The sequence below is a fragment of the Paramormyrops kingsleyae genome, chromosome 11, assembly GCF_048594095.1.
Source record: "Paramormyrops kingsleyae isolate MSU_618 chromosome 11, PKINGS_0.4, whole genome shotgun sequence".
In the NCBI taxonomy this organism is placed as follows: Eukaryota; Metazoa; Chordata; class Actinopteri; order Osteoglossiformes; family Mormyridae; genus Paramormyrops; species Paramormyrops kingsleyae.
This window is the reverse complement of record NC_132807.1, coordinates 27980942-27994487: the sequence shown is the minus strand read 5'-3', so window position 1 is coordinate 27994487 and position 13546 is coordinate 27980942. Positions and strand designations below refer to the sequence as shown.

General features: G+C 42.1%; 1 protein-coding gene across 2 annotated transcripts in view; it reads left to right on the top strand.

Annotated features, from left to right (window-relative positions):
* The window catches only part of nfatc3a (nuclear factor of activated T cells 3a), a 51677-nt gene that overhangs the window by 14809 nt on the left and 23322 nt on the right, over positions 1 to 13546 (top strand). For both annotated transcript variants that reach the window (XM_023790331.2, XM_023790330.2), the window contains exons 2-4: positions 320 to 1442; positions 3599 to 3761; positions 12699 to 12898. In XM_023790331.2, coding sequence (XP_023646099.1) covers positions 320 to 1442; positions 3599 to 3761; positions 12699 to 12898 — 1486 coding nt within the window. The remainder of the gene's footprint in view (positions 1 to 319; positions 1443 to 3598; positions 3762 to 12698; positions 12899 to 13546) is intronic.

Here is a 13546-nt window from a genome sequence, read left to right as displayed (position 1 = left end):
CACCAGTAAATGTTTTGATAAATTCCTGCTTTAATCTTTCTTATCGTCCCTCTGCTTTGACTGTGCACTATGGACCTTGGAAGGAGAAAAAACAAAACAAATTAATTACGAGGCTGCCTTTTTCTGCCAGCTGAATATGTGTGGGTGTATGTGTGAGCCTGTAAACTCTCTCTTTCAGCGGTTTAGTTAGAATAATAGCCTGTTATGGTTTTGGGTTGCTTCAGCAACTATCTTTGAATCCAGCTCACGCTTAATATAATGTCTTGCAAGGCATTGTGTACATTTCTTCTGATATAGAGCTTTTTCTTTTATCACCTAGATCTCGAATCTGATGAAAATGGCTCATTTTACATCTTCAATGTTGGCCAGCCCCCATCGTTGGTCAACCAGCCAATTGGAATTCCCCGCCATGGCCCGCAATCTCACTCGCCAGTTGTTTCAGTGCCGCCCCGTTCACACGCATACAAGGGGTATGAGTTCAGCTATGATGTACCTAGGTACAGCCCGACAGGGGTCAGCAAGGCCTTTGAGTGCCCCAGCATCCAGATCACCTCTATCTCACCCAGTTGTCAGCAGGGCATGGAAGCCAGCGGAGGTCACCTGGTAACTGGAGATGCTGAAGCTGAAGACACAGATCGGCCACTGTCTCGGGGCCATCTGTACCTTCCATTGGAGACCTCGTTCCGGGACTTGCCGATGAGCTCCAGCCCTTGTAGCAGCCTTTCCTCCCGGAGCTGGTTCTCGGATGCTTCTTCCTGCGAGTCCTTTTCGCACGTGTATGATGACGTGGACTCCGAGCTGAATGAAGCGGCTGCTCGCTTCACACTGGGCTCCCCGCTGACCTCCCCTGGCTGCTCCCCATTGGGCGGCCCTGCTGAGGAGCCGTGGCAGCGTGCCCGTGCTGCTCTCTGCTCTCAACTGTCACCCCGCCAGTCACCTGGTCACTCACCGGGCCACTCACCTCGTGCTAGTGTGACAGATGAGAACTGGCTAAGCCCACGACCCTCCTCACGGCCGTCCTCACGGCCTCCTTCTCGCCCTGCCTCTCCATGTGGAAAAAGGCGCCACTCTAGCGCTGACCTCTGCCGACCGGGCTCTGCCTCTCCACACCATTCTCCTGGCCCTACCCCCGGTCACTCCCCCCGAGGAAGTGTGACAGAAGACACCTGGGTAGGCAGCCCCTCCCTAGGGATGTCCCTCCCCTTCCAGTGCTGCCCATCTGAGGCAGACATCCCCTCAAAAACCAGGAAGACCTCCCAAGACAGGGTGTCCCTGCCTGGGAAATGTGATCTGGGCCTGGAAGACCCAAGCTGTATGTCACCTGCGCTGGACTCTCCTGTGGAAGATACCCTGAAGAAGGAGACTCTGGGGGAGCAGTTCCTGTCCGTCCCCTCACACTTTACTTGGAACAAACCGAAGCCTGGGCACACACCTATCTTCCGGTACGTTAATAAACCTCCTTATCGACATCCTCCAGCCTTGAAAGTGTTGTTAAAGTTACTCACTGATAACAATGGTAGCTGCATATAAATATATATATATATATATATAGTACCTTTCTAGACCAAATTAAAAGGCGTGCATGTCCTGATGAGTAGAAAAACAGTGTTCCCAGCCAACCCAAGGTTAACTCAGAATTGTAAACGAGAACACTATCAATAAGATCCAGGGTTCACATTTGTGGAGATAAAGCTGTCGTATTTACCTTTCTTTTCATTTATAGTTTATTTAATTTAATGTTGCTGTTGTTGTATTTCAAAATGGGAATTCCTGCTAGAGAAATTAGAACCAGTTGAATTAAATAAATCAAAGCGAAGCCATTTTCAAAAAGACATTGAAGAGAAAGATGCTCACCATCTACAGTGTTTATTCCTGCTTCTGCATGTTCTACTAAATCAGGTTGGGTACGGATCGTACAACAACTGCCACCAGGGATTTGTTCCGATGACTGAAGGGTTCCACATCCATTTCAATAACCGCCGCCTCCAAAATGCCAATTTCTCTTGGGCTGATAGAACTTTTCGACATTATTAAAAATTAGACAAGAAGTTGTTCTACACACTTGCATAGTAATAGAAGTCTACTTTTCACTTATGAGAATCAGGAGGGGGAAATGAACTTTACCTTGTGGGCTGTTTTAACAACTGTAGAAATCTTTTTTTCTAAGCACTTGACATGGGTTTTAGGAGAGGATGTTTATCCAAACCTTGTGTGACCGTCTTCCCATGGACACAGTAGTGTGATCTGATAAAGTGCAAAGGCTCAGAAGTATTTTTTTTAGTGATGCTCCGATTGATCGGCCACCGATCATGATCGGCCGATATTGGCTAAAAATAGCTTGATCGGCGAACCCCAAAAGCGCAGATCAAAAAAGCCGATCACTTGACGTAAATTACTCGCGCGACTTTTTCACACGTGCATGCACGGCGCACAGGTAAACAACAGCAGAGCGGAGCTTACCAGTGGCAACATGAGTTCTCCCGTCTGGAAGTTTTTCAAAGTGTCCGATAAAGACGTAAAGTTAGCCGTTTGCAATGTATGTCGTGATGAAATCCCTCGAGGTGGAAGCAAGCAACGGCATTTTAACACCACTAACATGATTAGGCATCTTAGAACACGCCATACAACTGAACATGCCGAGTATGAGAAACTAAACCACTCTACTCTCGGGGAACATTTCATGTGTTGACCCTGGAGGTGCCAGGCGACAGTGCTGACCAAAGTGTCACTGCCCCTCCTGCAGTGTGGGGCGCCAAGTGTCAAGCGCTTGATTCTTCAAGATCTTGACTGTAGCCTATTTCTACAGTTTTTTTTTTCTTCAATATAGTTAATTTAGAGTTAGTTTCATTTCTACAAATGGTGCAAACTCTGCTAGATTATAGATAAAAGATTCCCATTCCCTTGCCATTCTGTGATCGGCAGTGATCGGCAATCGGCAGATCATGATCTTGGTGATCGGTGATCTTGGTGATCGGTGATCGGTGATCTTGGTGATCGGTGATCGGTGATCTTGGTGATCGGTGATCTTGGTGATCTTGGTGATCTGTGATCTTGGTGATCGGTGATCGGTGATCTTGGTGATCGGTGATCTTGGTGATCTTGGTGATCGGTGATCTTGGTGATCGGTGATCGGAGCATCTCTAATCTTTTTATATATATATTTAGCCTTTTCTTTGTAGCACTTAAGCAATTAAGTGTCGCTTGCACACAAAAATCCTTCATTTAGTTTTCCTGCTAAAATGAGAATGACTACTGAATTTGAGATTTAAAGTGTATTTATTTTGTTTGTTTAATGCAGCTGTGCAAACAAAGCTAAAGTAAGGAGCGTAACACTAGTAAGCTACTGGAATACTTCTGTTTTTTTCTCCAGGATAGGCTTCCCATTACAGCAGAACTGATTGGCTCACTGTGACCTGCCTCTTAAACCATGGCTGGATATTTTGTTGCCACAGCGTTTTTTCTTGTTAAATCTTGCTTATGATTTACTCATCTTTGGGAATAATAGTCGGCGCTGAAATTAATAGGCTGAATTTCACACCAAATGAATGTGCAATGATTTGGTAAATGCTATTGCCCACAACCCTTTTCACCCCCCTAGGGCCTCATCCTTGCCCCCTCTGGACTGGCCCCTCCCCAGCCAATTTGGACAGTATGAGCTCAAGATTGAGGTGCAGCCCAAGGCCCACCACCGTGCCCACTATGAGACAGAGGGGAGCCGGGGGGCAGTCAAGGCAGCCTCTGGTGGCCACCCAGTGGTCAAGGTGAGTTCCTGAGGCCCTCTGTTCTTGGAGGAACCCTGTTATTTCAACAGTCGGGAGATGCCTTTGACTCTAGGTAATCTGAGTGTGATGTACTCTTATGCTCCTTCAGTGAATATTTTCACTTTATATTTTACTCTGCCCCTAACTTTGGTCTTCTATGCGCAGTAATGCTGTTACGGACATAGTATTGAGTGAGTTTCAGCTTAAACACTTGATTGAACTAATTAATTTAACCACTTTTCTCGCTATACAGGATTGCCCATGGAATTTACACCCCTTTTTTCAGAGAGATGACCGTTCACTTTTAATACTATGCCTTGCATTAAGTGTAAAAAATTGCAGATAAGTACAGGTAAATAAAACAGGAAACATCTAGCAAGAAATGTAGCACATCTGTTCAGGCTTGTATAACTTGAATAACACACAATGGTTCTACAGAGAGAATAGGGCAGGTTGTCTTTGACGCTGTAAATGAACTGCCTGTTCTTTGTCATGTGATGCTAACAAGAGAGCGGGTCAGTTTACAGCCCCTCTCCTGTCTCTTATTGAGAAGATGCTGAGATCCTTGGAGTGAGCTGGTGAATATTTCATTACCATGGAGACCACGGCCTTTTGTTCACTGATGGTATCCTGGTAGCACTGTGAAACACTTGTAGCAATGAAACATAAAGTGGTGTTCAGAGGATGAAATAGGTCCTTATGTTAATCCAGTTTTTAATCACATTTTTGGTTTAACACTGTTAGAATTCTACCTGGTACCGGTGTTATGGTTCTTCATATTTATGGTTCAGGTAAAGTCCTGATTTGATTGTTTCAAGGTGTTCACAAAATAATATGGCTTTTTAGATTAATGGTAGAGATGCATAATATATCGATTGACGTTGGCATCAGCCGATGTTCATTAAAAATGGATACTGCCGGTCGATATTTGGACTTCAGTCATTATTCAACATTAACAACACCAGAGCTAAAGTAAAATAATATAGCTGATTGCACTGGACGTTCTCCATGGTGGCGGATGAGGGATCTTGTCAGCTCATTCACCACTTCGAACCTTGCTGCCGTCTCTCAGGTCAGCTCAGCTTTGCTAACGTCTCACTGCTCATGTTGTATGATGTGGTTGCAACACACAGTCATCAGAAGCAACAGCACCGGCATCGGATTCAGTACAGATTTGTGGAGGTTTGCCGGTTATTGTAATATTAGATGGTAATATATCAGTTATCAGTATCGGTCAAAATCCCCACATCAGTGCACCACTAGCTGATGGTTATACCGTAGACATATTTCAGCTAACACTGCAGAATCCCATTATAATCTGTTTCAGCAGACTTGAGTTGGACTTTTCAAAATGTTCAACAGAATTTTACCCAATGAAATTATAATATCCCATATTATGTATATTACTATAATATCCCATATGTATATTACTTTATATATTTTAAAGCAGAAAGCGCTAAGTGCTGTGTGCTTGTAATCCAGGTTACAGGGCGCCACTGTAGTATGATTGTTTTTTTCCACACTTGAGCTTACCGCGATTTACCCTGAGGGTTTGTGTTCCCATTAACATTTTGTTCGTGACAAACGGTGACAGTTTGGTTTCGGCCATGCTTAATTCCCGGAACCATCAGGGCCGGAGATCACCATCAGCAGGAGGTCTTTGAATCTCATTGGTTTACGTGCTGTGCTGTCATTCGGTGGACTGGAGTCTTTCCTACAATGTTATGTGTTCCACTACTCAAAACATTCTCTTCAGAATTTTTTAATACTTAAAAAGTGAAACAAGATTCTTGGTGCATAGCTCAATCATTTTTCTTTCGATGGATGTTTGTCTAGTGGGAACAATAGTTGTCAGTATGAATTGAATCATGTTTCATTTTCACTACACAGTAAGGCTGCTGTTTAACCATTGAATTTAGCTAGTACTATTTAACCTGGTCATTGTTGTTTTTAATACAAATTTCAAATTTTTGATATGAAAGTATTTGCCTGCTGCTAGATACGCTTATATGAGCATGAAACTTTTAACTAGGCTAGTCCTGTGAACAGATGCCTTAAGTTACATCACTATGTACAATCCGCCACCTGGTTTGAGTTCCTGCTTGCAACAGTAAAAACTGTTTAACTGGCTGGTTTGATGCCATTGATTCTCATGCATCCTCGTTCTAGCTTGCAGCTATAATGACCCAGGTTTGCCTTATTTTACCTTGTCCTGTTTATCTATGTTTTCCCTTGTTATTCTGTCCTGGTTTTGTTCGCTCTTTCTTCTGATATGTGTGTTTTCTCCTCCGAGGTTTTTCTATGTTTACACATCAGATAGGCTTTGGATGACTTATGCCAAACTCGCAGCTAATGATTAACAAGTAATAATAGACTCGACTGGCCATTTGTGAAGATGCATAATTTGTAAAAATAGTCTTGGTTGGGTGTTTTTTTTCCTTTTGAACACATCCCCATCTTTGTTTTTGTTTTTTTTATTCCCATGACAACCTTCTTTCTTTTTTTTTTTGTTTCACAAGCAGTTTTAAGGTGTACTGAACGGACCCTGCAGAACAGCACTGCTTAATCAGCTTTACTGCTGTCTGTGTGTACAAAACAGAGACTCTGTTTACTGTGTTACACTACAGTGTTTATGCTTCATCAGATGCTCCTGTTGGGTGTCCCCGTTTAAAAACAATCACCAGAACTTCGGGGCCTAACCTGCTGTATTAAAAAAAAGTTACTTGGCTCTTAGGTATGCATGATCTAGTCTTGGGGCTTATGGGTAAAATGTGTCCATATTGCAGTCTCGACTGACTGAGGTTATGAAGTTGAAAAATTATGAGGTTGAAAAAGGTGCAGTGGGCAAACAATGGAACTATTAAAGAAGCTATTGTTCTGCTGGGTGAATTATAGAACTTGGTTGTGTGATGCTCAGCAATGATCAGGGGTGAGTTTCCGTATGTTAAACGATAAAACTTACGAATGATGTAGCATTAAGAAGGCTTCAGGAAACGCACCCAGAGCTGCACCTAGTATTGCTTCACTGAAAACTTTCTTTATTTGTCGTTTTGGTTGTTTTTGTTGGTAAGCCTTCACATGAAGCCATGCCCTTTTATTACCATTCACTTCATTTAGACTGATAATTAGACTCTCAAATGACCTCAAGGGACAAATAATATCTGCCCTGGAGATACTAAATTTCAAGGTTGAATTTGAATGTTCATTCATTTCTTGTATTTGTCACTGTAGAAGTATCTTGGTCCTACCTTATTTAACAATAAATAATAACTTCTGTCAAACTTTCTGGCTGCCTGTAACTTCACATTTTTAGGGATGAATGCTTCTCTGTGGCTTTAATAAGTTGTAATAAATAGGGAGGGAATAGCACCCCATAAAACTGTCCTAATAACATGTGCTCTGCTCACACCTAAGCACAGTCTGCGACATTGTTTACTCTGTATTAGGGTAGCTGTCCTGTCGTAGAACAAGAGCTGTAGCAGACTCTGGTTAAAGGAGGGATTAACCTTTGACCTTGCCTTCTGAGCATGCCTGTAGTTGGGGGGTTGGGTTATACCCATTTGCCAGGTTGGCAGGTTGCCTGGCTGCTTGCACTCCTGTCCTGTTCTTGTTTGAATGTGTAGATTCTACATTGCACACCTGTGGTCCTGGCAAGAGGTGCAAGCTTAGCAGTCATCACTGTTGGAGGATTCTCACTTACGCACCCACTAACCCCAGGAAAATACTGATCTCCAAACATTTTATTGTGCTGTTGAAGTTCCTAAAGTGAACTATTGTTACTAACTAATTGTTGTTGTTAACTGAAAAAGAAAGAGTGTCCTGAAGTGTTGTAAATGAGAATGTTGTCAGTGTATTAAACTTAGCAGTGTTAAACAATGCTTAACACTGCTTAGAAGGTTGGTTGTTTTATATTCATGAAAACTGTTTTGTCTCTTAGTCATTTTGGAGGACGGCAGACATTTTTTGCAGTTTTATCCTGCCAAACTGCATTTTTTATTCTTTTGTAGTTTAGGAAGTGTTTGTAAATGATAACTTTGAAGTGATAGGATGAAGAAAACTTGGGAGCTCAAAGGAAGTATACTTCCCAGTTTAAATGGATTTAACATCAGTGGAATGATTTGGCTAAATTTACAATTACTCACAGTTTATCAAAGGTACTGACACTTTTATTTGATATGAAGTCAGTCCTGACACAGGCATCTTTGCATTATTCCCAGCCAGCCAGCAGACCGCAGCAGGCTTTGCCTGCAATAGCTGAGAAAGCAGATGAACATGGCAGCCGCATGCACACCTGACCTTGTTCAGACAAAGCTTTGGGGGGGCAGGGCAGGGGGCTCAGAGTGCTGCTGTCCACAAACATTGAACACTGTCGTCATGAGAGGTCCCCAGCCAGCGTAACGGCGTGTTGAGGAGGAACAGGCAGAGGTGACCTTCAGTCACCACCCAAGTTGACGTTTTTAGCGTTTAAACATATGTGCATGACCTTTACAATGGAAACCACAAAGAAACATGGAGAAACAACTTTGAGCCAGTTTCTTCAGGTAGAGTGACGGCAAGAAAAGAGGTGTGGGAGGTGTGCCAGCTCACTGTGTATTTGTGGGGGGGTCGGGAGAATCTGCTCATCTGTCTTGGCTGGTTGTATTTTTGTTCATTTTATGAATGCTAAATATTTGAGACGTGACTTTCCCTCCTCCAAAGGTTCTCATGGCATATTGGGCTATTTTAGACTCTTAGTTGCTCAGTGGAACAAATGTGTCCCAAAATAAGGCTGCTTTATTTAGACCATCATGTGTAACACTATCCAGCTACATTATTTGCGTTTGAGTTTACTATTCCAACAGAAGAGGCATGCGAGCGCTTCTCCGGATCAGTATCAGTATCGTGAGTCTAATGCAGGCTTGGCTCCAGCCAGGCCTCATTTACCATCTGGCCTGAACAGTCTGAAGCAGAAGCTAATGAGAGTCCCTGCTAATCTACTCCTCCTCAGAGAGAGACGCCCCATACTGAACTGAAGAGAGCACGATGGCTTGTTTATATGTAGGTCTCTCTCGCTCTGCCTCTCTCTACTCTCTGTTTGTACTGTGGAGGGTCACGTTGACAGTTCAGTTTCAGCCTAGTGGGCCGTGTTACAGTCATAGTGGTCTTTGGGGATTTTTGCTCCCATCTTTCGGGGATATGGCAGATTTACATTTTTCAGTATGTGCTGAAAAGCTTTCAAGAAATACAGTGATTAGCATTGTAGTTAATTTTAGTTATTCTAACTTGAATAGCTTAGAACAGCGTTTTAGCCTAGGGACCCACATTTTTAAAATTTTGAACCCATTTTTTTTTCCAAAAAATAGTGCAGTAATGGTAACTATGGCGTAAATAGTGCAGTAAGAGTAGGGCAGTATGTGCATGCACTGTTAACAAAAACGTTCAACATCAGAGAAAAAAAATAATCATCGCATATTTTGTGACCCTCCATTTGAAAAACATTGGATTAGAAATTGTGCAACTTTTGATGTTTTTGCTGGACCAGATTAGGTTAGCGCTTTAAACTTCTGCTTTGTTCCGACTTTCAAATGTTTTTGCTGCACCTTACAGACAGCATAATTATCCCAGCCAGGGGCGAAATGGCACACAAAATTCACGGTTCAGTACAAACCTCGATTTTTGGGATCATGTTTTGAAATTCAGTTTTTAAAACTACAAATGCAATTAGGAACAGTTGTAAACTGAACGTGTCTGAGTAACAAAACCTAAGACACATTTGCACTTTCTAAAAATATTTTAAAATAAACAAAAATTAAAAAATAAGACTACAAAATAACAGTGATAATGAACTAAATCCCATGTTCTTTGCTATTAAGTATGGTCACACATCTGTAGCAATAAACTCCCCTGTAGCCGTAGTTGTTTATTTTTTAACCTGTATTTGGTCTATATTTCCTTATGTCTTAAATGGCAGATGGAGACTCACTCGCAGAGGCTGTTTCTGCCTTTCTCTGGTCATACACACACTCAGATGATGTCGTCTCAAATGAGTTGGCATGTTGAATGTGTTTCCAGTAACTTTTCAGAGTTTGGTAACTATGCATGTGTGTCTCTGTCACCTTCGTATCTTGTGTGAAATTGCACAGCAGCAGCATCTCTCCACCTCGTTGCCCGTTGTAACATTGTAACATACACTACAACAACAAAGTAACAACATTCCTTATGACTTTGGTTTTAAAGCAGGTTATGAATGAGATCCCCCTCCCTAAGTCTGTGTTTGGATTTGTATGTAAGTCAGAAAAAATAATACTCTACATAATAATAATGATTATTACCCAGTAAAAATAAAAGTACAAAACTACATACACTGACGAACCACTGAAGCTGTATAATGCTTTCATGAGCGTCACAAAGTAGTGAATGTGTTCGTTATTACAGACCATTGTATTTACCCTGAATGTTTAATGTAATATTCTTTATGGAAGTCCATTTATAGGTACAAGTTGGATGCCTTTATTATAACCTTATGTAGGTTTACATTTGCTATGTCAGTTGTACTGCTGTCCCATTTTAACCATATAATATACCTGCCTTTCCAGGCAAAAGATGGTACTTCCGTCATTTTCGTAAAACCTCTGAAGGTGCCTGGGAATAAGTCACAGTTTTCTGTAACTAGCAGCTTGTTTTCTGGCACAGTAGCACAACTTGCTCCTTCAGGCTTGTGCAAAAGTAGGACAGAGTGAGTCTTACTGTGGAGTGTCAGCATTAGAACCCGCATGGTTGCCTCCACACATCTTCCGTTTGACATAGAGCAAACAAGAGCAACGTATCCTCGCTAATGCCAACGTATCCTCGCTAATGCCAACGTATCCTCGCTAATGCCAATGTATCCTCGCTAATGCCAACGTATCCTTGCTAATGCCAACGTATCCTTGCTAATGCCAATGTATTTGTTTTAAATAATTGGTGAGATTTTACATGTTGGATCTGTATATTTTTTTGCGGGATGTGGTGGTTGAAGACAGCAAGGTGAAGAAAACAACATGTTGATTAAATTCTGCAGAATAAGAGTATTATGAATTTACCTTATGAATTCACCCATGCTTTTCTAATACACAACCTGGTCAAGTAAGACTGTAGGTCCTAAACATTGACTCAGCTTCTGCTTGAAAACCTAAATGCAGTGGTTTGTATCCAGCTGGTGAAAGCGTTGGATGTGTGCTTGTTCACTGCCCCCCATCACACAAACACACCACCCCTACTGCCCTATGATTGATTACCTTAGAAAGCTGGCTCGTGTGTCATAGGGTGGGATTCCAGTTGCTGTGGCCAGACCAGTCCAAACGTCGTAAATAAGATTAAGGTTAAGATGGACTTCATTGATCCTGGGGGAAATTCTGGTGTATACAGCAGCGATGAACACACATGTGGTACAAACAGAAAAAGTACAAAGGCCAGTACTTACTTGCAAAGATTAAACGTGCAAACATTTGAAATATCCTGAAAGCATAAAATTATTATAACAGAAATATATCACTCATAAATATTTATTTAACCACTGGCTGTACCTGTGAAGCTTGTGTGTGTCTGTGAATGTGTGGTCCTGCGGGGGTGAGGAGGATATTCGAAACTAACCACAGAATTCCCCCCACACCCCAATATCTAGGCCAAGAGTTCTGATTTTATGAAGGCCTTGTCCTCTCAGCTTCCTCCAGTGTATGCTTTGCTTGCAGTGGAGAGTGTTCCTGTCACGGTTTTGCTTTAACCATGTAGAATACCACATACCACCTCGTCTTTGCTTGAATTGGACTTCAACAGCTGCCGTCTTTCTTCAGCCCTCTTATGTATGCTCGTGTATGCCAGTGGAAAAACCAACAGTGTGGGAAATGATATCAGCTGGACTTGCTAACTTTGTGAAGCTGTTTCCTGACCAGAGGTCACAGGGAAGAAAGCACACCTTTCAAATTCACTGGCAGCTAAACGCAGCATTCACTGAAACCCTTTACCAGTAACAAGACCTTTTTCTTGAGCTAAGAAAAAGCAAACGTTTTTAAATAAAGCATGGTCAAGGTAGATTTTTGATTGACATGCACATTTCTAGTAGTACTGTAACTACCCTGACTGGCCTGTGATTGATCACAGCTGCATTGCTTCAGATGTTTGTGAAATGATGTTTGACAGAACTACAGTGGTAGTCGGTGGTTACTCCAGGTTGTCATGTCTCACTAGAAGATTAATGGGCTCCTTTGTGAATTTCACCAGGCCCTGATTAATGGAGGGGCACGGAGGGTCCTGATGACCTTCACCCTTAGTTAATAGCCCTACTGCACACACTAGAAGACTAAGTGATGTAATCCAACGCCACACACACGCACTCACCCTTTTTTAAAAAAAAAAAAAAAAAAAAACATCAGACACTGTTCCTGTTATCTTGCTTTGTGTGCAGTCTAAGCCGACTTCCCCAACAAAGATGATAATTGCCGGTCAGACCCTGACACTGGATTACTTGTCTGTTATTGTCGATTACTGATATTATCATCAAATTACACAAGGTTATTGTGCAGAACTTTCTTTATGCTTCTCTGGCTGTGAGGCACATTGCCACATTGCCCCCAGTGGGACAGGGCATGTCTAACGGCAAGCCTGGTAACACGTGCAGGCAATGGTTAATACTATTTACGTTATGAGATTATTTGGACTTTGGAATTGATGAGTCTTCCAAGTATAAATTCAGTGTTCTTAGTAAGGAACAAAAATAGGAAAGTATGAGGGGCATGTGAATTAAGCAACATCTGTTTTTTGCTCTTGGAAATAAAGTTGTCAGACTTTTCCCGAATTATCTTTTTTTATACATGCATGTTTCCATAGTCATTTAGATAAGCCTGGAGGGATATATGAGGGAAATCCCTTTGGCTTATATTGCTGTTTTTTTCCTTATACTTCTCCCCTATCCCATTGCAGCTCACAGGTTTTAATGAGAAGCCAGTGAACTTGCAGATGTTTATTGGAACAGCTGACGATCGCTACCTCAGACCGCATGCCTTCTACCAGGTGCACAGGATCACAGGAAAAACGGTTGCCACCGCCAGCCAGGAAATCATAATTGCCAGCACCAAGCTTCTCGAAATTCCTCTCCTTCCTGACAACAATATGTCAGCCAGGTATTTGTCATAACCACTTCAGAAGAGCATTACTCAGTCTTGAGCAAACCCTTGGAGAAGTCCTGCAGGTGTTAAAATACTGCGGCTATCCAAAAACAGTCATTGTGATTGTAATGCCTGCCACATTTTATGGGTTTTTAAATTTAAATCAACGTTTTGAGTAAGTTACTACAGGAAAATATTACAGTGTGTGTGTGTTATTAGCTGTTTTTCATTTCTAAAAAGGAGTTCAACCCGAAACTGGTGTATTTTAGTAACTGCGCAAACGATGTCTTGCCAATACAAAGGAAATTACTTGCACCATGAAATGAAAAGAGAGCCATGTTTTCCATGAAAAGGCAGAAAGGCTAATACACTAATTCCTGAGTCTTTGGTGGGGATGGCAATAGTGCACATTAATACAGACACAAGGAGCAAAAATGTTAATTTGATTATGAAAATTAAATTGGCCGTATTTCGATTTAGGTTTGTATGACAGTGTGAAAAGGTGACTGAACCATCATTGCAGGTTGATGCCACCGTTATGCCCTTAACCCCCAGCTGCAGGGGCACTGCACACTGGCCAGCCCTATGCCTGAGACCCCAAGTTTTGCTCTCACTGTATACGAGTCTGTGTGTTTCATGGAGAGCATGATGGGGTAGACGGAA